Source organism: Neopsephotus bourkii, unplaced genomic scaffold (assembly GCF_033783945.1).
Source record: "Neopsephotus bourkii isolate Nb327-2 ecotype Australia unplaced genomic scaffold, CSIRO-AGI_Nbou_v1 NB_1630, whole genome shotgun sequence".
Lineage (NCBI taxonomy): Eukaryota > Metazoa > Chordata > Aves > Psittaciformes > Psittacidae > Neopsephotus > Neopsephotus bourkii.
The window spans coordinates 792,403-818,347 of NW_026902105.1; the positions used below are offsets into that span (position 1 = coordinate 792,403).

General features: G+C 42.9%; 1 protein-coding gene across 1 annotated transcript in view; it reads left to right on the forward strand.

The window, feature by feature from the left end:
• Nucleotides 1–5,540: 5,540 nt before the first annotated feature.
• LAPTM4B (lysosomal protein transmembrane 4 beta) overlaps nt 5,541–25,945 on the forward strand; it is a 63,600-nt gene continuing 43,195 nt past the window's right edge. Inside the window, exons 1-2 of the mRNA XM_061373197.1 lie at nt 5,541–5,755; nt 22,289–22,400. Of these exons, the coding sequence (XP_061229181.1) occupies nt 5,660–5,755; nt 22,289–22,400 (208 nt within the window). The 5' untranslated portion in view covers nt 5,541–5,659. The remainder of the gene's footprint in view (nt 5,756–22,288; nt 22,401–25,945) is intronic.

The window sequence follows — 25,945 nt, forward strand, 5'->3', positions numbered from 1 at the left end:
GATGTGATGTACTTTTGAAAGGAGGTGCTCCATACTGGAGCAGGTACACCTCTAAGGAAACTGCAGCCCATGGGTAGCATATTGTGTCTGATACCGAAGGAAGGTTTCCAGTACATGTTACCAAATTGCAAATCTGCTGCCAGGCAATTAGTGAGATTATCACCTCACCTATTTTTGAGGTTTCTAGTGAATGCAGCACAGATGGCTTCTTACTATCCAAAATGTTAACACTAATCTTCAAAGCTATCATGAATGGGAGGGCCAGAAGGAAAAAGAGCCGTGTACTTCAGAGTTCATCAGCCTTCTTGTGAGCCCTCTCTCTTCACAGCAAAACAGAAAGGCTTTCAAGTCAGCAAAGGGAAAAATGAAGGAGGCAATAAGATGAGCTTTTTCTTGGAGAACATTTGAGCTCTTGGCTTTTCCAGTTAACACAGGCAGCTTATCCAAATATTTAACTGATATGTTGTTTCAAAATCAGCAACTTTAGAACAGAATTAGGAAGCTGTGGACCAAGGAAGCTAGAGTTACATTGCGGTTTACTACAACGAAAACTAAAATGGGTAAGTATACCAGTTGTCTAAGAGATTAGAATTGCTATCTTCTATAAGGCAAATCATGACAAAATATCCCTGAAATGAGTTAAAAAGTCCAGGCATTTCTCTCAACTTCTTAAAGATCAAAAGAGAATTTAGAGGGGGGGGGGGGGGGGGGGGGGATAGGGGGAAAAAATGACTAAATAAAAAAACCAAAATCCACACAACAAAAAAGACCCCAAACACCATTACCACTACCACCCACCTCTACCACCACCACCACCATCACTGCCTCCTCCTCCTCCCCCCCCCCATCCCAGTTTCTCATCCACTGTTCGGTACTGAAACATGAGAATTTGACTAGCTCTGTGTCAGCAGTTGCACACCAAGGCGAGTCTTCACAATGGCTCTCTTACAGGCTTCTCAGGCTTCTAAAGTGTGTTCTGACATGCTGGAGAAAAACACTATTCTCATCCTGATCTTCTTTACACAGCCCAGAAGAATGAATGACCTCTTGAACCCATTTTTACTTGTGGCAGTAGTCCTATTCTGTTGCTTGTTGGCCAGTCTTTGTGGCAGAGAGATAGTGTCAGACGTTTACTGAAGGGTTACTATTTTGAGAAAGCAGGATGTTTTTTAAACTCTGTTGCATTAAATGTTTCTGTAGCCCTGAATATGTGAAGCATTTGCAGCCATCCTGAAACACAGGCTCTGAAGCAAGCCAAACAATAACTTCGACTCTTAAAATGCCTCTTCCCTACAATCACAGTTTCCCAGTGTTGTCACCACCCTGTACCCAAGGACAATACCCAGACCCTGGTTTCTGGACAATGTTTAACCCTTTTCTTATCTTGTCTTAACCTGGCCAAATACAAAGCAATTAACAACTTCTTTGCTCACTCTGGAGCATGTGGCTAATTCTACAAGCAGATATTGTTCCCTTGAGCTGCCCGTTAGTGTATGTGCTGTAGGTAATGCTGGGAAACAGTGTAATTGAATTACTCAAGGCCAAATGAACTATACTCCACCACCTCTGCGGACTGTAAGTACAGACAGAAGGTGGGAATGATAGGCAGCTTCCAAGCCACCAGTCCTCCTGCCTTGGTTTCAGCCCAGCCAATAACTCAGAATCACACAGCCGCTCCTTCACTCCCCCCTTTTCTTCCTCCCGTGCTACCGGAGGGATGGGGAGGAGAATCGAAAGAATGCAACTCCCACAGGTTTAGGTAAGAGCAGTCCAGTAACTAAGGTATAACACAAACCACTGCTGCTACCACCAGTAATAATAATGATAAGGGAAATAACAAGGGAAGAGAATACAACCACTCAGCACCTGCCGAACAATACCCAGCCCGACCTCAGCAGTGATCCAGCCCTTGAGGTAACTGCCCCCAGTTTATATACTGGGCATGACGTGCTGTAGTATGGAATACCCCTTTGGCTAGTTTGGGTCAGGTTCTCTGTTTCCTCCTGGCTTCCCCTCCTCCCTGGCAGAGCATGAGACTCAGAAAGTCCTTGGTCAGAGTAAACATTACTGAGCAACAACTTAAAACATCGGTGTTATCAGCGCTGTTCCCAGGCTGAAAGTCAAAACCACAGCACTGCACCAGCTACTAAGGAGAAAAATGACTGCTACTGCTGAACCCAGGACACCTCCTCAAGCAGTCTTGCTTAGATAGGTATCAAAAAGGTTGGAAAGAGGAGTACCAATAACCAATTTTAAAGAAAGCACAGGAAAAAGCCAAACAGATCAGAGCATCCTTTGGCACAGAAGTTGTACCCTGGAGTGAGATCGCCATGGAGGATACATGAGCAGCACAGAGTACAGAGCAGCAGTGGGACACAGAATATAACTGATTTTCTTAACAGCTTACAGCACAGAGAATTATCAACAGACCAAAGTTGTGCTGGGTCCTTCCCCAGCTGGTTAGCACAGCTCTGGGCATGTGCTGCAGCTGTATGAAATAAGCTTGTCAATTTACAGCTCTGCTCTGGTAAGGAGGGGCATGAGCCATGAGTCTGCATTTCTATTCTGGATGCAGCCTACACAGTGACCTGCGGCTGAGCAAGGGCTCTGGTGCCTGGACTACCACCTCCCTCTCTTTTCACCAGGAGTCTGCAGAGCTGTTGCTGTCACATATTCCCACTCCTCTCTCCAGCTGAGGTTGCTCCTGTGCATTAACTTTTCCCTCTCGTTAAACGTGTTATTCCAGAGGTGCTACCACCATTGCTGAGGGACTCAGCCTTGAGCAGCAGCAGGTCTCTCTTGGGGCCAGATGGCATTGACTATCGTGGGCACCGTGGAAGCTTCTAGCAGCTTCTCACAGATGCCAACCTGTGGCCCCCCAGTACCAAAACCTTGCCACACAGGCCCAATACAGTTGGTTATAAATCAGGAGTGTTACATGAAGCCTGATGTTTCATGATCTTTCCCATCAGGCTTTTTGAATGGAAATTAATAATTATACAGGAAGCTGCTCTGGAATAATTAGTGTTCACCTTCTTGTTCTTCCTTCCTTTTTCTTCTAAGGATATCCAAGTTAAAGCTATTTATGGGAAATAGTAAGCAAAAGAAAACATGCAGTTAATTTCTCCTTACAGAGATGAGAGCTGTGCTGGGGGACGTTACATGCAGCTACTGCCTCCAGCAGCTCCAGGGCCCAAGGTTCCTCCAGCCTGGCTGCTGGAGCAAAGCTTTTTGTGCCTATTCCAGGCTAATAAATGTGGCCACTGTTTTCCTGTTGGCACGCATAGGACACCAATGGGGATGGCTACACAGATGACCACAGGCATAGTGCTGCCTTCAGCTGGACTTGTAGAAGACAAGTACACACCAGCCAGTCCAGCTTCACCTTGGCAAGTGAGTACCACACACACCCCACCAGTCTGGGGCAGGTACAGACTCACACTCCCCAGCAGCCAGCCCCAGGCACACAGGCTATGTGTGACCTGTAGTCCCACTCCAGACACTGGCACTGAACCCGTTGCTTGCCTCACACCAATGCCTGAGTAGCTGGCCCTTGCTCCTTGCAGTCGTTGTCCTTGGGGGGGGGCCCCCCCCCCGTGGACAGTGAGACTGTGCAGAGGGACAGTTAAGAAAGGTTTTATAAGAAGAGAGGGTGATCAGACACAGGGCTCCATCAAACAAGTGCACTTTACATGCAATTGACCTCTTTTATACCTCCTTCTGTCTGATTCCCTCCCTTGCTCCTTCCCCGTTCTCTTCCTCTAATCATTCCTCCGTAAGTTTTGCAACGTATCCCTCAAGTATCTCCAATCCTCATGTTCCTCTTGTTTGGCTGTTCTTATCGGTCACAAATTCCAGGTGACACTCTCCAAAGCTGCGCCCGGAGCTCTTCAATGGCCCATCAATCAGTAACCAGAGACTTTTGGTCTTTGGCAGTGTCTCAATTGTCACCTGTCCAACAGATTTGCCTACTATCCCCTTTGTTTTGAAAAGGTCAGCTCCTTGGTCAGATAACCTTCATGAAGCACATTCTCTTACCTTCTGTGCACACTTACAAGGTGAATATACAAGGATTTAGTCTCTGGCTTGTTTACTTTATGGTGTTACAGGACAAGGTCTCTCAAGGTTACCAGTGAGATAATCCAGACCACATTGTTTGGGATTTTCCTTTGGTCTCTTGAATATTTGCTTTGCCAATGTGGATGTTTCATTTTACTAGAATTTTATTGTCATTTTTGAATATGAATCTTAAAAATACAATATTTGGCTTATGCATACAATCTAGTCAAAATGGTAAATTCAGTGCTAAGTGGCTTTTCTTTTTATGTGCAAAAAAACCCCAAATAACCCTGAAAGTTTTATAAGGACAAGCTAAGAAGAAAGGTTATGTAAAGTTCCTATTGAAAGTATTTTTAATTTAATTTACTATAGTGGCTTTATGTGTAGGGATAAGGCATAGTTAAAAATGTTCCTTCGTGCCAAATTAGCTTTTATCTTGGAGTTCCTGTTCTGTGCAGATGTATATATGAAAAAAGAAGAGCCCCAGAGCAACCATATAGGGAGACATTTGAGTAATTTCAATGTTATACTTTGATGATAAACTCTGGGATTTGGTAGGAAGCCAAGATAGATGGCAGTAAATAAATTATTCTTAGGCTCAGGCTGGGCATACAGATTTCCTGGGAGAATTTTCTTTGTTATTTCCTCTAGAGAATGCTGCAAGCCTCAGGTAAATAAAGTATGAAAAAAGTCAGCTGCTTGGTAGGAAGTTCAGCTTCTACCCACACACATCAGTGCTGGAATACACTCGAGAGTCCTTCACCCAGTGCTGTTTCCCCACCACCATCAGAGCACTAACTGCATGTAGTAACAATCAGATGAATGTTAACTTGTGTATCAGTTACACGAGGGAACTCCAGCCTCCTTAAGAGCTGAAACTTTGGGAATGGATTGGGAAGGCACTATGAAAGACGATAAATCATAGAATCATAAAATGCCAGCTTGGAAGAGATCTCAAGATGGTCCAACCTTTCTAGGCAAAGCACGACCTAGACTCAGCACCCTGTGTAGGTGAATCTAAAGGTGCCCAATGCTCATGACTTCAGACTATGGGGCAAATCCAAAGCATTCCATGATCTCCTTCAATATTACCTTTCTTTCTAGTGAAATTGAATGTTATTTCTGTTGATTTGCCAGTCGAGCTGTCAGACGAGCTAGAAGGAAGCACTCTGGGCCCCCTCTCACCACAGTAACTCCAGGCCCAGCGGTGCCTGGGAAGTGCGGTAGGACACCGGGAGAACTATGCCTCTACCGCGCCATGCCAGGCACAGGCAGGCCAGGCTGTCCGCTCCCTCAATTCCCTCAACTCTGTGTGTTAAATCCCTTCCGTGCTTCGCCGTGACCGCTCCAGTGCTCTAGGGCCGGTGCCTCTGCGGGCACAGCGGGTTTGGAGGCAGCACCACGCTCCGCCCTGGGAACCCCCCGCCCAGGAAGCCCCCGCCCGCCACCACAGCCCTGGCCGGGTCCCTCCGCTGTCGGTCCCGCCCGCTGGGAGGGGCGGCCCCAGCCCGGCCTGGCCCCGGCCCTGCCCCGGTCCCGCCTCCGCGGAGCAGCGCGGTGAGAGGCGCGGAACGGCGCGGAGACCTGAGGAGCCGCGGAGATGCAGAGCTCGGCCTGGGCGCGCTTCTACTCCAACAGCTGCTGCCTCTGCTGCCATGTCCGCACCGGCACCATCATCCTCGGAGTATGGTACCTGGTAAGCGACCCCTTCGGCTGTGCCCGTCCCACGGGGGTCCCCTCTCGGCACCGGCGGCCGCCTCCGGTGCTGCTCCGCGGAGGAGCTACGCGGGGGAACGCCCGCGCTTCCACACGGGTTTCCCCGGCGAGGTGTTCAGCCTCTGCCCGAACTGGGAAACGGACGGTGCGTGTGGTTAATGGCCAGGGGAGGGGGGCAGGGGACAGAGCGCGGCCAGGCTCACCAGGGTGTCAATGCAAATTGCTCTTTAGGGGGTGAAAATGTAAGGAATGGAGATCTCCGGAGAGAGGGGTTTCCCCCCAAACTTCGGAGCGCTGTTTGTCGACCGCAGCGCTGAGACCCCGCTGCTGCGTGAGCCCCAGCAAGGCTGCCGGACCCTGACCACGCTTGTTGGTTTATCATTTCTGGCCGCTGCTTCTTGAAGTTGGGTGTTCTCGTCATTGCTGTCCCTTGGTTGTCAGCTAACTGCTTGTCAGTAGTATCTTGGTCTGTCTGGCAAGGAGCTCTCAAACCTTCCCGGCAGCTGCTATTGGGTACTAGAAAGACTTCTTTCCTCTGGCAGGGCTATAGGACATGAGTGAGGAATAGACCCTTGAGGCACAGTTTTAATGCGTTACCATTGAGCTCAGGGGTTGTTCGACACCCTGTTATTCAGCCAGGGCAAAGACTCCGTGCAGAGAAGGCGCATTAAGCCCTTGATTCCTCTCCTGTCTTTGACAATCAGTCCTCAATCCCTTGGGTGGCAATGCAGGAAAAGCAGCTTTCCCAGAGCCGGCCCTGCCATAGTCGCAGGATTTGCAAGTGTGTCACGACAATAAAAAGAGTGGGTTCATGGCTGTGGGTTATGTAGATGCACTTCTCAGCCTGCTCAGTCTCTTGGTATGAGAAATCAGTCTCCGTCTGACAGCAAAGGCCATGCAGAGCTGTTTGCCAAGCATCGTTTTTCAAACAACTGCAGACGGAAGCAGATTAGACCTAGGTTTATTTGCTAACTACTGAAATCCCCTTCAGAAGCAAGTGAAAAACACAGGGCTGCCCTCCATTGTAGGACAGCTCATTAAATAAATTCAATCAGTTTAATAAAAAGGCTAGGTTGACATTTATGTCCTAGACATCATATAAAATCTTCCATGTCCTATAAAATACATCTTTCACCACTGAGAAAATGGTGCATTAGTCGAACCATTTCTTGCTCCTGGTTTAATAAAGTAGAGTTAAATGCAATATCCACAGCCTGTGGTATCTGGAATACTGGCAGTATCAAGAAAGACACCGCTCTTTGCCTGGCTGCAGTGAAGTTTCATAAGTTTTAATACGACCTGGAAGGTTTTGAACATTTATTCTAGGATGCTTGTTATTCCTTTCTGCCTTCAGCTGAATGAAGCCCTTTCACACTGGCTCCACAAAGGCAGGGATACAGATAATTCAGCTGTTCAGTGGACCTAAAGATACTTGAGAAGAGGGAAGTGCATCAGCTGGCCTTAGATAAAAAGAAGAGACTGACAGCTTTTTAGACTTTGTTACCTATTGCATTATTAACATTTAAATACCAGTGCCCAACTTCACACAGTATTTTTCTGCAAAATCTGCTTTTAAATTCTCTAGCAAGCAGGTATTTCCTGATTTACACCTCTTCCTACTTTGCTGCTTTTGCTTTCATAACTTCTTCAGGGTGGATTTCTCAATGACTTCAAACTGGCAATAATTCATAACATGTCAAAGGTGCATGTTTCTTTCTGCCCTTTCTCTACAATTGCAAATGTTTAGATTTTCAAAGTTAACTATTAAGAATAGAGACTTAGATGCATATTGATAACAGAGGGTGAGAGTCTTTTTGCCAGCTTACAGAGTTAGGAAGCAGTAAGGAAGGGATAAGGGATAAGCAGTAAGGAAGGAATAGCTACTTGAGTAAATAGCTCCACTGGCTGAAATGACTGGTTTACAAAGTCACATACAAAACTATTGCTTTATCTCAGAAGAGAAATTATGTTTTGGTGCCATGTTCCATCAAGGGTTTACGTAGAAACAGATGCAATTTTTTGCATGTATTTGGGTGGTTCTGTTACCCCAAACCACATGTGAGCTATGAACATTGCCTCAAATAAAGTTCAGACAAAAGCCCCTTTGATTTTTCACCATGCATACATGTATTCTTTATACTGTTTGACATTATGCTTTAGAGGAAATTACTTGAGGAAAAAACATCCTTCTAAGAAGATGAATAGTTTTGGCAGCCTTTTAAAATAACATTTTCACATGTTGACCGTTTTAGTATAATTTCAGGAGGCAGAATTTCATGTCTGAGTAAATGTGGAAAAAAAATAGTGTATTTCTCCAGGATGGTATTTTAGCTCTTTAGTTTTAACATTTTAATTGGATGTTTGGGATCCTACGAAGAGTGGAGAGAGTGGGGAGCTGAGTGCAGTTGGCATCATCAGGGCTGCATGATGAGAGCACTTTCCCTCACAGGTAAGGGGAAGGAACACTGTGTGCACTCCCAGCACAGACCCAGCAGCTATGGACACTTACAATAGTCTCGTAAAGTATCAATAGCTGGGAAATAAATATTTAACTTTGCTCTATTTTAGAACATAATGGACCTCAGAATGCTAACATTTGTATAGCTATTGTGTTTCAGTAGTTTCTTCCTGGTAGAGCCATAGCTACTCCATCTAGAATATTATAATACAATACAGCATTGGATGATATTGCAACACAGTACGCAGAATACAACATACATGTTCTCACAGAGCACTGAGGTACTTCAGTGTCAAAAGTAACTTGCAAAGGGTGGGGAAGCCAGGGGGAATTTCCTGAAAAGAATATCTCATCGGGTTGCAGGACAGCCTGCACTTCAGGAACTTGTGTGCTGCCTTGGGGGAGGAAAGCTTAGAAGGGGGTGCCGCAATGCTGAATGCAAATGTTATGCTGAAGGTTAAAATAGCAGTAATAAGGCTGACTGGGGGTAATATTTATTTCAAACCCTGAGGACCAATTTGGTTTGGCTGGTTATTTTACTTTGGTCTGTATCCCATTGGCATAGACTGTAATGTATTATAACATGAAATCAAAGGTCTCAAGTAATAACAGAGAAGGCACAAAAGTCTTACAAATGTCATATTGTTAAACAAACAAACAAACAAAAACCAACAAAAAAAAACCCCAAAACTGGAAAATTAGAAAGTCACTTCCAGCAGTTTAGGTTTTGTTCCAGACAGTCGTATCAGCGTGCTGTTCCAGGCAGGGACACCACTGAAATGAGCCAGCTTCAATTCTGATCTCCCCTGGGTGCCACAGTACAGGAGAAAGCCGGCATTTTTGTTAGTTCCAAGTGACCCAGTCAGTACTGGTGAGTCAGAACTACATCCCCGTCTGTAACGGCATTTATAAACACAGCATGTCTTCTTCCTGAGGAAATGGGCTCCACTCTCTTTATCTCAAATGCAAAGAAGGAACAATGCCAGACATGCTGGCAGTGTTATGGAAGGATTTCCCACTCTCCTGACACATGGCAGTGGGGGGTTATGCGCACCCCAAGACCCCACCAGCACCACCTCGGCTAATGAGAATTATACGCCCATTAACTTGGATGGAAGAAGATGAAACTTTAAGGCATCAGCTCAGAAAAAAAACCCAGATGTTACAAGAAGGAGCTTTCAATTTGAGCTCTATGTGCCCACTGCTGCTTGCTGCAGCAGTGCCCTGGGCAAGGGCTGCGCCTACTCTGGTGCCCCAGGAGCATGGCAGGAGCCACAGGACCTGTGCATCCCTGCTGCCTTCCCCAGGGCCCCTGCACTCAGGGGCTAAAAATAAAACCCTAATGGAAGGCCGAGAGCCTTTTATAACCACACGTTACTGCATTGTGCAGCTCCCTCAGAAGGACGTGCGGTAAGAAGGGAAGTGGAGTGAGCCACAGCTCTTAGCCAGGGCAGCTTCAGCGTTTGAGCTATTTGTGGGCAGCTCATCATCAATGATGTTCTGGGTTTCTCTGAACATACAATTGAAAGCACACATAATCTCTATCTGCACCCCAGGCAGTTTTTAATAGGAGAATTGAATCCTAATGGATGAAAAAATGTGCTGTCTATAACGTAAAGTGAAGGAAAAGCACTATTTGCTGTGGCCTCATTGATTCGCAGGTTGAACACCTTGCTGAGATCAGTAGAGTACACTTGACCCGATGTCAGAAAAAGACTCAAAGTGTATCTTTTGCAACTTACCTATTTCAAGCCCCGCGCAAAGCAGCATTATGGCAATGTGCTTAAATACCAGTTAGAAGGTTGCTGAAATATTGGCTTACTTGGCAGGGAGCAGAGATCAGCTCATGTAAGGAAAATACACTTACACTGGGGTCCTTCCAAGCTTCTCTGTCCCTCTTTCTGCAACCTTCACACTGTCTGAGACAGCTCACATTAGGAAGGAGCTGTAAGTGGAGGACCCATGAACAGGGGGGAAAGGCCCTTTTAGGGAAAACAAAGAAACTCTAAGAAAAGGTGAAGTTACTACTTACTTTCAAATGTGAGACTTGGGAGATTTTGAAAAATTAAAAAAGACCTTAAGTTGTGAAAAGGGAGAAATTGCAGCATAAGAAAGACTAATGTTAGAGGGAATTGGAAACTTTGTTATCTGAGAGCCAGGTTGTGGGAATTTGCATGAACACAAGTACGAGACCTTGTGTTCTACTTAAAAAATCAGTTTTCTTTACTTTTATATAGAATGAAATGGGCTAAGAATAAAGGATCTCCAACTTTATCTCCGTATGAATGATCATAGTATATCAGCCAGCTCACTGAAGGCTCTGCAGTGACTGAATATTTATGTCCCAGTGCCATGTCTATAAAATTATCAGTAGTTTTTCTACTGTCTGTACTTCCTTTCATAAAATGAAAGCTGAGATCTTGAAAAAAACAGTAGCATTCTGAAGTAAGTCATTGGAGACTTCCTGTGCACATGCTTGCTTTTAAGGACAATGGAAAGAAAACTTGGAATTCATTATGAATAAAGAAAAATATGAATCCGACTTTCAAAGGCTTCCCTGTATAATTGATGTACATGTTGAAATCCAGCTGAGACTGAAATCAGAGGAAGTTCAGAGCACTTGCTCTTGCAGTGGATCGCATCCATTTCATTATCTTCTTCAAGACCAGCAGGAAATAAATGATCCTGCACGAATATCTGCTCAGGGCCTGCATGGTATTTCCTTAAGAAACTGAAAATATTTTAGGTGTGGTAGAGCAAAGAATAAAGACCTGCACTGATCATTACCATGAGCACAATGTATCTTGTCTGAAGGACCTTCTCAGTAAGTACATTCTGATTGTACCTTATCTAGAGGGACAGAATTAAATAACATTACAGTTAATTGCTTCAAGAATGGCTTCTGGAGAACTTAAAGAACTCCTCCCCACCATGCCCATGCCCAGGTTGGTTTCTGCAATGCAGGATCTTCTCCCGCCTCCTTTCTCAAATTCATGCTTCAGGCCCTCTTCAGTGAAATTACAAAATACATGGGAGGAATGTAAATCGCACAATCAATAAGAGAGCTTGCAAAGTCTGTAAATACCTCTGCATGACAGAATCGATCCATGAACAGCTCATAAAGATTATCTGGGGGAAAAAAAGGTGGATTCATTGGTACATATCCCAAGTTATGTTTTGCTTTCTGTTCTGAATGAAACCAGCCAAGTTTGTGTCTTCTGTGTTGCAGAGAGGAGCAGAAACAGCACTCTGTCAGTCTCCAAAGACTCTGTCATGCAGCAGTGTGTTTACAAATGTTTTTGTTTTAAAAACTTTTTAAGTTGTTGGAGGCAAGAAACTTCTTGTAAGAATCTTCTGGATGCTCTATATATTTACTAAAATGTTTATTAGTCTGCAGCACAACACAAGGATTCCTGTAAACATCTTTAAGCTCTAACCCCCTCACATAGTCAGTTTTCTTATATCCTCACATACCGCACTGGGATTTTTCACAGAGTATATGACTTTTTACAGTGATAGCTAATAATCTGCATCAGTTGTGCAGCCTAATGACACAGTTATCAGTTCAGAAAATGCAAACGTTTGTTAAATATCCTTTTTTTCTTAGTAAGGCCTTCGATTGGATAATAAATTCACTGGGATTACAGGGAACAGTTGTCTCCCTCCAGTGAGAAAACAGATGGTTGGTTGTAAGAGGAGCAAAGTTTACATAAATGCTTGTTAGAGGAAAGAAAACCATGAAGAGTCCAGTATGCTATAATTAAATTTGGGGTTTATACAAAGATCATGAATGTCTTTATGGAAAGGAGAGGATGTATTGCATTAATCAAGTAAAATGTGTTTACAAGTTCTGTTGAAGGTTTAATATGTATCTCCTAGTGAGCCAAAGGAGAACACATTAAGCTTCGTAAACTGATCACTGATTAGACTGACGTCAGTGAAAATGCAATTAGTCTTATATATTCCTGGACATATGTAACAGATGTTTCAAAATAGCCAGGAATTAATTTCCTTGATTGCTTTCTTTTTCGCTGGTTTTATTGTGAGGCTTACACCTTGACTGTAGAACTATGCAAGTTTGAAGTACCCAAGACTTGAAAACGTGTACAAGAGCTACTGTGCTGTTCTGCAGCTGGGCTTAAAGGTTTAAAGCCCCAGTTCTCCAAACAGCAGAAGAGGAAGCGAAAAACCATGCTCGTTGCTGAAGGTGCAAGAGAATGCTCCTTATTGATCTGAGGTAGTGAATCTGCCAAGAAGGCATCACTGAAGAAGCAATCCGGGCTTGAGCCTTGCACACTTCCTGGACCTTCTGTTGGTCTCTCTCTTTTGGATGTCTGCAGCCAGCTCTAACTACCCTCACCCTAGCCATCTGCCTTAGAAGAGGTTTTTTAAAGTGCTGTGGCTCTTTCTCATTTCATTGCTGGCTTGTGCTGAGCAAGGCCTTGTTCTGTCAGGAGATATATTAAGCTACTTAAAACAGACAGGACAAATGCTTTGTCAGAAACAAAGGTTTGTGGAATGTTTTCACCTTGCAGAGGTGCATTTCCCAACTGTGAAACAGCTGTGCCCAGAAAAATTGGATCCATGTGATCATGTTGTTTACTATTTCAGTAATTATCTGTACTGTAACATCCTTTGCGTGTGCCCACTTCTTCCTTGCATAACTAAATCCCTGCCTTGGGTTACAAAGTGATGGAAGGATGCAGTTTATTACTGACAGCCTGTTGTGGTTTAAACCCAGCTGATAATTCAGTACCAGGCAGCTGCTCACTCTCCCTACAACCCTGGGCAGGATGGGGAGAAGAATCAAAAGAATGTAAAACCCACGGGTTGAGATAAGAACAGTCCAATAACTAAGGTACAATATAATTATACTAATAATAATGATAAGTGAAATAACAAGGGCAGGGAATATGAAACTAAAAGAGGAAAGGCAAAACAAACAATAAGCCCAAGTGATGCACAGTTCAGTTACTCACCACCAGCAGCCTGACCTGAGCAGTGATCTGCCCTTCCACATAACTGCCCCCAGTTTATATACTGGGCATGACATGATGTGGTATGGAATACCCTCTTGGCTATTTTGGGTCAGGTGTCCTGTCTCTGCTCCCTCCTGGCTTCTCATGCCCCTCCTCACTGGCAGAGCATGAGAGACTGAAAAGTCCTTGATCAGGGTAAGCACCACTTAGATAAATCGTTGGTGTGTTATCAGCATTATTTCCAAAATAAATTCAAAACACAGCACTGCACCAGCTACTAGAAAGAAAATAAACTTCATCCCAGCTGAAACCAGGACACAGCTCTAGTTCCTTACATGGCTTCTGTGGATCTTGGCTGTGGTGACTACGTAAGAATAATTGAGCAAAGGTTTGGTGTGTTTTGGTGGTTGGTTTGCTGTTTTATTTTTAATTCAGTGTGCATATGTGGCTTGCGGTCCAAAGGTGAGGCACACTCCTCTCCTGCCACTAACAATGTCCAAAGTGGCTAGAGGTGAGTTTGAGCCCATACAGCATTGTGGACTGGTGCGGAGAAGACCTGCTGGTCAGGGCCATCTGCATACTCACAGCTGCATTGACTGGCCCTTCCTCTGTCACATGTCCCCACTAAGGTTGAGAGCCACGGAAACTGCCACAACTCCCATCAGCGTCTGCCCTTAACCTTTCACAGTCACCTGCAAGACTCAAAAATCCTTTTTGGAAGTCAAGGGCAAACACAGAAACCAAACAAATCCCAGCTGACCAATCTGAGCAACCCTTTTTCCAATGAGGTTTTAATGCATACCGCTTCTTTGCTGGCTCTCCACAGAATCCTGAACCCAGATGTGCTTTGGTAGGAATTGTGAGCTGATCTGGCAATGTTATAACTTCATCATGGGTATATGACTGTATTTCCCCAGGGCTAGGCAGAAGACCTCAACAATTGTTTTCAGGACTTAGCTCAGATACAGTTTCAACTTTCTTTAAACACAATGTAAAAATAACAAAGTATCCACTGATTAATTTGCATAAAATATCATATTTCCTTAAACTATTTAAGGGCAAAAATTAAGTATATAACACATTAAACTCTATCTCTAGGGAGGCAGAAAACTGTAGTGGGCATCCTGCACAGTCAGTCCATCTATTCTTTGTCATATAAATGAAGTCATTACAGTATTTCATTAATAACAGACCTCTTGTGGTTTGGGTTTTAGGGTTGTTAAAAGGCTGGCAGTAGCCAGTAGTTGAGTCATTTGTATAGGGGAGTGCTGATAAATTATGCTGGACTTCCTATATCAATTTAATCAGCATAGTCTTTAAAGTTCAATGCCCAGTGTCATTATTATAATCAAAGTTGAAATTATGTATAAGTATGATGAAAATATCTTATGCAGCTTTCTATTATATGCACTCTGTAATATGCTAGTCTGAGCCTGCCTGGATCATTCTTTGACTTCTCATGAGTAAAGAAAAATAAGCAACAAGAATTGTGGACTCTAGCCTGTCTTCTCCAGATTAAAAAACATAGAAACTTAATTGCTGCTTCTGATCTGCCTAATGCAGTCACTATTCCAGTGCAGTATTTCAGGTAGCAGCCAGAAACATGTGCCTTGAGAAGTCACACAGGGAAGTAAGAAAGAACAACTTGTGCAGGGACATTTTGTTTTATTCTCTGTTATTTTAAGGCTGGGCAATAACGTGCAACAGGAAGGCTTATGTTTTGTTCTTAAGATGCTTTGTAATACAGTTAAACACTTGCATTTCCTCAATAAACAACTCATCCTTTTCTGTATTCCTCCAACCTTTTGGCTTCAGTAATAATGTCTGATAATGAATTTCACTGGTGAAATGGATGACAGATTCTCTTTTAATCCAACTTTATGTGGCCATCTTTCTGTTTAGTCTCCAGACTCTTTATGTTTCATTTGGGGAAAGGTAACCAAGTGTGGCTGGGTTTTCTTCTTTGGACCATTCATTCATTTGTGCATCACTAACACATCTGCTGCTTGTTCCTCAGCACTGGAGAGGTGAAACATTTTCAATGGTATGACACAGAAGGCTTACACAGCAGAGAAGAGGGGAGTATCTACTCTTGACAGCCAGGCTTCTCTTGCTCCTGCTTTCCAAAAGTTAAGGCCACTGGCCGAGGTGTGCTCAGAGGTAGCTTGGGATCCTAGCGTCCTGAGGAGGAAGGTGGCTGAGTCATTGCCATGAGATCTGTAAAGAAAGTTGGGCACACAGAGGGGACACCTCATTCCTTCTCACATTGTTTGGCTGCTCTCCACAGCAGTCAGACAGCTGGGAAACCTTCTTTGCTAAAATTGCCTCCTTGTTTCCTCTTTAATCAGAATTCAGGGAAAAAAAAAAAAATAAATCCATCAACCCAACAGACTTTTCCTTACAGAGAGAGAGAACAGATAAAAAAATCTGCCTATACAGGGTAATAGTTCATAAAGCTTAACTCATCATCAGTGCTAACAGAGAAGTTTAGGAAAGGCACCCCAGATAGTGCAAATCTGCCCTGAATTCTTGGGTTGAACGCTCAACTTGATATTTTTTTCCCTTTTGCAGGGTTCTTGTGTCTTTCTGATGAACAAGTGCTCTTGTTTCGATTAGCATCTCCTATGCTAAAAGAAAAAAGCAAGAAAAATGCAAAGAGCGTGCCAAGTGGGAAGGCAAAGGTGCAAGGGGAGAATTCAGGATGCTGAGATAGCTTAACTATATGTTTTCTGTATGTTTTACTTTCTCTAACAGTAATACTAACTTCAAATGTCCAAGTACTATAAAATATTCTTCTGCTGTTAATTTAGTTTCAAGGAGCAAAAATAGTTTAAGACTGGGCTTTTGTTTCTACAGTTTCTGTAGAGAATGCACAGCTACAGTCATAAACTTACCCTGAGTTTTTTGAAGGGAGGTAGATGGTATGGGGATTTTGCTTGAGACTTTATTCAGTTTTATTGAACACATTTAGGATTTCTTACTAGTAAAATTAATGCCCTTGGTGATTTGCTTCAATAATGACTCTATAGAGGACAACAAACTAAACACTGCCAGTTTTGTGGAACATTAAAAATACATTAATATTGTGTGTGCCAGCTCAAAACCTGGCCAAGGTGTAGGAACCTTGGTCAGCAGCACCCTGGGATGGGTCACTGTTCAAAGTCCATAGAGAAATCTGTTGTTATTTGATTCTAAGTCACAACTGGTTTTGTTCAGAAACATTATGTCATTTTTCATCTGGTAGCTCGATATGGACTACAGAGGAAACTCCATTGATGTTTTTGGTAACCCACTGTCCATATCAATCACAGTATTATAATTTACTAATACAGATTACAGAAAGTTGGGGGGTTAGCCCAGAATAATTGTGTTTGCATTAATGTTTTTTTGATTATTACTTTCTATATCATTAAATCAAAGCTTATCTTTGCAGTTTTCTATTTTTCTCCCCTTATCTAAAAGTATTGGGGTTTGCTGTCATTAAACCAGCTCTCCAGCTCTTCAACAAGGAGCAAAGGCAGTGTGTTAGTTCTCTACCAGTGAAGAGATTTAAGGAGTGTGCTTAAATGGATTTATCTTGAGGTCAGTGAGGCTGAAAATAGACTCAGAATTGAAAGTGTGTGTAAATTTTTCACAACAGAGACAGCATCCAGACTGTTGAATGCATGGCTTCAGTTAGAAGTTGAATCTTCAATATGAATAAAGCTAGGGGGTTTTCCTTACTTTTTCCTACAAATATAAGGATCTCGCTTCACTACATCGGGAAGTCTTGGGAGAACCATAGTAGAACATTTGTAGAAGGGACATTCAATAGAAACATTGATGTATTTTTAATACAGTGTGTCAAGTTAAAGTAAGCTTAGTATCTCCTCTTCCAAAACTTCTTTATCAGAGCAATTTTATTTCAGCTCCTGACTGTAAGCTGGAGGAAGGTTGGGGAAAATTAAGCCATTATAACTCCTGACAGTCTTTCAGTATTTGCAGATATAGTTGCTGGCTTGAGCATTTTGCTGCTTGAATTAGGAATTGCCTAAAGTTCTGTGTCAATTGCATGCTCTTCGAGCTAGTGGAACTAATTTTGTTTTAGATAAACTGGGATAAAGAGCATGCAGCTACGTTCCTGTGAAGGGTCTGAAATTACAGTGGTACTCAGTTTCTCACCACTTGTTGATGCAGTGGTTCCTGACAACTTCCTTCCCCTGCACTTCATCTCCACGGATGACCACAGTTCACTTGTGATCTCTGGAATAAACGATATGGAAAAGACAACTCACTTGCCAGTAGCAGAGGTGTTAATTTTAGTGCACGATACCGTTTCTAAATGCTGGATGCTGTCTGTGGAAGGCATGAGGTTGCTTCCTTGCATCCTAAACACTACACATTCCCTCTAGCAGAGCTGCCTCATATCGTACATAAGCTGCTGGTTCTTTATTGTGGTAGAGATGGTAGCAGCAGCAGTGGCTGGGGGTGCCAGTCAAAGGCTCAGCACCTGCTTCCTGCATGCACCTTCTCTCACGCAGTTGTTGCTGTTTAAAATATCTTCTACTCAAATGTGAAATGGTGTTTGTAAGCCCAGAGCAGGAAATCCAAGTAATGCTCCAGTATTTGCACTACCCACCTCCTCCATAGTATTTCCTGTTTCCCCCTTTTCATTATACATTCTAGGGTCTCTACAAAGCAGAGTTATTTTTCTCTTCTATATTGATGAGAAGGTGGATGTTTTCCAGCTAGTTGCCAGACAAGCAAGATTTGGGGATTTTAAAAATTATTGTTATACTTCTGTTATCAGGATAAGAGGGCAGTCGGGCATTTCTAGGCCTTTGTGTGGGATCTTTGTCCAGTCTTTTGTTGGGGCACTCTGAGCACCATTCTTCAGGGGCTGAGCCCAGGTGCAGATCTGAGAGCTGATAATGGGGTCCACCAAAAGCCCCCAACATGGCAGGTGGTGAGCCAGGGCCAGGGGCCATCCAGGAGGCCCAGCTGGTGCAAAAGGGGATGAGACCAGGGGCACAGCTGTAGACAAGCTACAGCATGAATACAAGAGGTCCATCCATAAAGCTTGGCTGGAGACTGGCACTCTAGTGCTGCCACTGGGACAGTGACTGGTGACCCCAGACTGAGCTGAAATAGGGTCCTGGGCCGTGGACAGGAGTGTAGGGAGGTCCATGGTAGGACAGTGTAGGATCAGTAAGGCCTGTTAGTGCCCCCAGGCTCCTCTCCTATCACTCTGGGTAGCACTATGGCCCTAACCAGCAGCAGGACCCAATGGTTACAATTCTGACTTGATTGTGCAAAATCTTGCATTTTATTCTTACCGCTGAACAGCACCCTGCTACATGTTTGTGATCATGATTCTGTTTCTCCATCCATAAGAATGAGGATGGCAGGTCTCATTGGGAAGGTATAGGGCTTAGCTGCTTACTGGAACTTTGCACAATAAAAATGCTTTCTAAGCACTGTTAATTAGTTATTACAGTATTTGTTGCTGATGGAATGTAAAGCATCTTGAAGGAGATCTTGGCCCTATTGAGAGAGCAGAAATATCCCTTTCCTTTTCCTAGAACAGAAATTTCAACTCATACAGCTGCATATATCTTCAGGGAATCTCTTTATGCTCTTGTCCTTGATTATGTGTCCTTGGAAGATGCTCTCTCTGTACGTTTTTAGACATATCAGTTTTATGCATTAAAACATTTTTTAAAATTCAATGGTGGCATCAGTTTCAAAGCAAAAGGAAAACCCTAATAAATAGAATATACACAACGGTACACACATTTTTTTCTGGAGAAAGAGGATGAGGAGTACACATGGTTTATTTCACTTGCACTGCTGACAGCACAGTTGAAAAGTGCTTAAAGATCATTATGAGGGTCTCAAGAAAACAACCTGATAAAACAGAAAAGCAGTGCACTAAAGAGCATTAGAGAGATTCCTACTGACTGCAGCAGACTTCAGATCAGGCAAACACAAATCCGTGTCTTAAACAGAGACTTAGAGGCAATGCTGACAAACACGTAATCTGAGTCTGGACATAGCCAGAGAAAGTAGAATGCCTAGGTCAGTATTTTATGAATCTTCCTGGCTATGTCTGTACAAAAGATGCCTTTAAAATAGCAACACTATATATGTTTATAGTTTCTGATTGAAGGGTTATTTTCAGTACTCAAGTAACATATTTATTACTGCCATACGTCCTCTAGCTTTCCGTAAAGGAAGAACCAGATCGCAATATAAAGTTATGCGTAGTGTTAAATAATGTTATTTGTTATTTTATGCATACATAATGTTAAAAATTAGTAGGATTTGTAGAACATAACTTTGAATATTGACAATCATCTGATCTGTCTTCAAAGACAAGGTGAGCAACTATGGCTGCGGTCTTCCCAACACAAAGCCATTTAACTGTTCTGTGGAAAAATGCATTAATGAAGACCTCTAAGCCCCCCCAGACAAACTGTTCTGCTATCTGATTGTTCTTATTATTCAGCAAACTGCCTAACCTAGATTTCCTTTTGCTGTAACTTAAATCTGTTACTTCACTGATTTCCCAGCAGATCTGGAGGAAAGTCTATTGCCTCCTTTTCCTTGCCTTTCTGAACAAAAAGACTGAAAGCATCTCCCTAAGCCGCCTTCTTGCTAATCGAGCCTAGTTTTTTCCCTGTCAGTCACACTTTCCAGGTGTCTCATCACCCTGTGTTCTGTGCAGGATCTTCCCTAGGGTTTTTCTTGGAACATTTTAGAAGGACTTTGAACTTGACCCTGTCTGCAGAGGCCTTGTGGAGGGCGAATGGGAGGATGAGTTGTGTGTCAAAATACCTTTGTTTCTGCAGTACTGCCCACTGCCATGTAGCTGCAAAGATGAGCTCATGGGATGGCACTAAGTCACATTCAGTTTATTTATTGTCATACCCAGACTCTTTTCTGGGGAGTAACTGAGGAATTGTTACCTATTCAGTTATTTCTTCTCTTCTGCAGCTGTCACAAATGTGATGTTCTGTGCTTGTTGGTACTGAATTGTGCTCTACTGTCTGAATTCTGCCATACCTGGTCAAAATCTGTTCAGTTTTACCTCCTAAAGTGCTTACAGTTTGGCATTGTCTGCAAATTAAAGAAAGGTACAAATCACATGTGAATTGAAATACCAAGTTTTTCAGTGGTACTGGAAAACCCTAATAGATACATCTTCCATGCTGACTGAAGCCTTGACAACTATGCTTTTGTTGCAACTATCCAGCTGGCTGTGCACTCACCTTCCTGCACTTTCAACCAAACCAGGTTTTCATAGCCCATTTATGAGAATCTCATAATGTCAAAAGGCTTGCTAAGATGCAAAGAGATGATCACTACTGCTTTTTCCCTATCCGCAAGGCCTCTGAGCCTGTCAGAGATGGAAAATAAAATGAATTTAATTACAGCTTGTCCGGGACAAGCCCATGGTGACTGTTGGTTATGACCATACAAATTTGAAGTACTAAAATGGGGATACTACTTGATTGTCTGTTCTTGGTCTTATTTTATCCTTAATTGTCCTAATCTAGCTAGAAATTCTTTGACATGGCCTTCCTGCATTGAAACATAATCAACTGTGCTTGCTGATTCCCCATCTTGTGAACTCAGTCTATTTTCAACAGTTTTTCAATGACAGTTATTAACAGATCTGGGGCCAGCTAAACTTGATGGAATTTATCTATCAAAAATCATTTATCTTTATGAAATTCTCTACCCTGTTATGTCTTATAATAGCCTGTGTTCCTACACCTTTCTGTTGCTGTTAGTAATCTGTGATCAGATTGGGAGGACTTCAAAGTGAGAACCAAAGCAATGAAAATCCATCTTTCCCACCATACTCTACTATGCCAGAGAGAGACTCTTCATCAGGGACTGTAGTGATAGGACAAGGGGTAATGGGTTCAAACTGAAGCAGGGAAAGTTCAGGTTAGGTATAGGGAAGAAGCTCTTTGCTGTGAGGGTGGTGAGGCACTGGAATAGGTTGCCCAGGGAAGTTGTGAATGCTCCATCCCTGGCAGCATTCAGAGCCAAGTTGGACAGAGCCTTGTGTGACATGGTTTAGTGTGAGGTGTCCCTGCCCATGGCAGTGGGGTTGGAACTAGATGATCTCAAAGCCTTTTCCAATCCTAACTATTCTATTGTTCTATGATTCTATTATCAGCTTTCTTCTATCTGTTTTTCTGTTCATCAGTTATCTTCCTAGTTTTGTAGAATAATCTTTTAGCCAGCCTGTGTTATTTCACACTGAGCAATCTTCTTTTCTGCAATTAGCCCTCTTTGCTTAAAGCGATATGAGCATTTTGTTCAGATTCATTTTAAAATATAGCTCTTGGCTACGTCTGTGTTCCTCTCACAGCTGATACTTGACAATCCGCTTCTACTGAATCACTTGATACTATATTCTTGTGTTTAATTCACTTATTTCATTTCATAGCCAAGGTCTCAACATATGTGATTGCCTGTCTTTGCCATATGACACAGGAGCATGTGCATCAGACATAGGGCTCACACTGCCACCTACTCCTGTCCCCACAAGGCCTCCTCACTTAGCAGCTCATGTGAATCAGGTCATCACTCATGGCTTCTTAAAATACATCCTCTTGCATCAAGTCGGGTCTTTGATCTTCCTGCAATTTCACAAGGCTTTCCACAATTACAGCTCTGTCATGCTAATAATCCTGGACTGCAGCACTTACTTGTAATAATCTCAAAATGATCTGTTTTGATTTATTTTAGTTTTTGCAACAGAACAAACTGAAGTGGATGTGTTAACATGTTTATCATCCGAAAGAGCATCTGTATCTTTTCTGATGCTGTGAGGAAAATAGGAACAAAAAAGGATAGTCCACATTTTGTTTCATTTTCCTGCCGTGGCTTGGGAAATGAATAGGTCCTGTTTACACAAACTGAGAAAAAGTAATTGCAGCGTTAGTTAGATACCACAGTTGTACAGTTTGAAAATGGCATTTACTGTGGTTGGCATGGGCTCTGGTGGGTATACGTTGCCCAGAGGTTTTTCATTTATAACTTGCACAACCTGACCCTTTTCCCTTTTTCCTCTCTGTAGATTATCAATTCAGTGGTATTGCTGATTCTGCTGAGTGCCCTGACTGATCCTGACCAGTACCATCTAACCAGTGCTGAATTAGGAGGTGAATTTGAATTTATGGATGATGCCAGTAAGTACAAATTGCCTGAATACTAGCACTCATTGCTTCAGTTTTATGCAACTGTCCTATCATTTCAGTAATTACTGTCCTTTAATTATTGCTTCACCTTGTTATCTTAAAGATATTTTCATTGTCAAAGGTGCATTCATGGCAGAGTTAAAACTCATTACCTACTAGTAACCTTACCTGCTACCTATTAGTAATCCATGTGCTCCTGGCTTGGCAGAGGCCAACCCTTGACATGGAGATGTTATCCCTGAGCATGATGCAAAAAGCCCCAGGGGGATTTTGCTAGACACAGCATGATACGGAGTCTCTGCATATCCCAGAACAGTGTCCTGTAGTTCCTGCACAGGCATAAGAACCCATAGTGCTTCTTATGTAACTGGCTAAATGTGTTCATTTATGTACATACTTACACACCTCCCATGTACACATGGCAGACTTGCACAAGCCTGTTGTAATAGACGGAAGTACAAATATTAACTGTATGGTCATAAGCATATTAGCAATAACACAAGACAACTTCCTTCTCTCATCAAAGGCCATAATAGAAAATCTTGATTATAGTTTCAGGGCAGGGTTGAGCTAGGCCATTTATGTCTCCTGAAAAAACTTCCTATCCATTGCAAATGTTTCTTTCTTCCATGACTGTTTCAGATTATTTGCTGATGTTTGGTCTGTTGGTTTTCTTTAACCATTCAATTTGTACCCAGAAAAGTCCTCCCTCAATGTGATTTTGATATTTTCATGTCCGCTCACAAGATTGTTACATTCAACGTTTCTCACAGTAATCTGAAACAAGGTCTCCTCCTGCTAATTACACTGGTGTCTTCCTGCTCAGAATCACACCCATCCACAGCAAAAGGCTGTAAGTCCTTCAGTAAGAATATCAGTAAGAAAAGGAATGGCCCCACACATGAGAAAAATAATTGCACCCATAGTGGGTCAGAGCTGCTGGGTATTAGTTAAGGGATGCTTATTTCCACAAGGTCTTTAGTGCAGATATGCCCAATTCAATTTATTAGAGGGCAATTGCTACTTTATTGTGTCTTCATTGAAAAACCACCTACCATTTCCAACTAAAAATCTTCTTATATAACTGGATTTAAGAAAGTAAGGACCATAGCAGATACAGATGGGCTCCTAGCTGATTCTGACATATTAAAACTGACTGCCTTGTCCTAATTCTCAGAGATTAACCTTGGTAATGACTGTCTGTCAGTGTGGTTTTATATAGCCGACATCAGAAGCCTGCCAGTGCCCAAGGCTTTAAAATTGTAATTCTGTTTTGTAATGCAATAGCTGTCAGATCAAGTACATTGGGGATTTCCAGCTACACTTGAAAATTGTATTTTCTATATTATTTTTTATGGAGGCTTCTGAAGTGAACCCTGCAAGACTGTGAAAGGATGGCTTGTGGGCCAAGTGGCCTCATTTCTATTTGGTAAAGAGAACATTTCACAGGCGGTTAAATTACGAATGAACATTTGAATTAATGTCTCCTTTTATTTTTTGCCTCCCCCTGGTTTAATGCCTTACTGAGTAAAAGCAGCTGAATCAAGCGACTGGCTTTTATAGTTACTGGAAATAGCTGGCAGGAGATAATTTTGTTCTTTTTCAAGTATAACTATATTTGTTCGAATCTGCAGAAATGCTTTCTGATAAAAAACGGACAAACTTCCACTGTCCTGCTTTTGTCTTTTTTTCAAGAGTTTCCCAGGTTAGCTGCGTGTGCTGAAATTCTTAGGTATGAAACCATGTGTATGAAATACAGGAAGAGATATCTATTTTTATGATAATGAAGGTCCCGAAGTTGTTATCTATAGGTACTTGTGTTGACAAAAAATAATGATGGAAATATTACTAACCATTATTACTAACTTTGATGCTCCTATCAATAGCAAGCAAAAAAATAATTACAATTGCCTGTGAAATTGTCACTCCCTTTCCCTTCCTCCTCAAGCAGGCTCCTTCATAACAGAGCTGAAAATATGATCTGGAAATAAACTTATCAGCTGAGTCACAGTAGTGGAATTACAGCTAACTTGAAGTTTATGACATTTCTCTTGACTTCCAAGAAACCAGGATTCCCCCAGTATTTGTATTCATATTTATTTCTGGCTGTGCTCAGGCATGGTTTATGGAGAACAGTCAATTTTCTGTTTCAGCAGTGGGAAAAACTCCTACCATGCATAGAGCCAGAGCCAGTGTAGTGCAAACTGCTTGAAAATGCCAGCGCAGCATCAGTTCTGCTAGTGGCTGCTCAGCCTAAGTTTCAGGATTTAGCATGGTTCCCAGTATGTTGCCAGATGCTCCAAAATGCCAGTTTAAATAAGGAGAGAAGGAATTTACCTGAGCACTTAAAAAAGGTTGTAGGTTATAGCTTTTCCCCTCTACTTTAGAAAAGGAAACAAGGTGGGAGGGAGAAGTCTGCCAAGACCTGCCATGCGGCAGATGGAGGTACTGGAAGACACCAGTGTGTGTGGTTTGGCTGGCTCTCTGAGATGTACATGTAGGAGCCAGGGAAAACACTGGGTTTCCTCCTGTGCTGCATATTCAACTAAGCCCATTTAGTCTCATCTTTCTTTTTATTATTTCCTTAGGGCCTGAGGGAGTTTATGAACTAGAAGCTGGACTAGGGAGAAATAGAAATGTCTGAGCTGCCCAATGTAATACTGCTGCTGTTAAAAGACTAGTAATCTCTGGTCAGGAGATGGAAGAGCCCTATAAATTGTTTCAGCTCCTCAGAGGGTTTCACCTGAACCTCCCGCTCAGCTTCTCTGGATTCTGACATGCCAACAGCCCAAACAAGCAGTGAATGTTGCTTAGTTATACTTACTGCTGTCACAGTTTCACAGATGTGTGTGATACTTCATGAGCCATATGAAAAGGACTGAAATCCAATGCGTGCCCTATCCTATGTGTGCCCTATAGGAACTGAGGAGAACTTTGACACTGATGTCAGCAGCTCAGGCCAGAATCCACCTGTGTCCCTGCCATGGGACAGGCAGACGAGACAAGCAGAGGTTTCAGGGCAAGGTAATGTGATGGTCTCTCTGTTGAACATGACATGCATCCAGGACTTAAAAAGATTAATCAAAGCAGATAAATTTAATAAGGAAACCTACAGACAGGAGGCTTGGACTTGTGTTGGGGGTTAAATGGAAGCGGTATAGGAAGTACTTTTCCTGCCCCAATCCATCACCACCACCCAGGTAGCATGAGCCCTGTCACACACAGGGAGGGGGAAAAAACTAGTTCCATGCTCCAGTATAACATATTCAGGGCTGCATCTTTCTCTCTAGCTGTATCCCCTGGAGTAAACAAGCTGGGTTCAAAGGTGCAGCAAACCCTTTCCTTCTTGTTGGCCTCCTCCTTTGCTGGAGAGAAAATGCCACCGCCACATGGCTTGTGACCCAGGAGGATGCAGGGTGGCTGGCAGCAGCAGGACTGAGCTTGCACAAGCAGTCTGGAGGAGAATGAGGCAGTAATCCTTTGCTGGCAGTAAGGAGGCCAAGCTGGTGGATAAATAAGGCTAGGAGAGTGGGCAA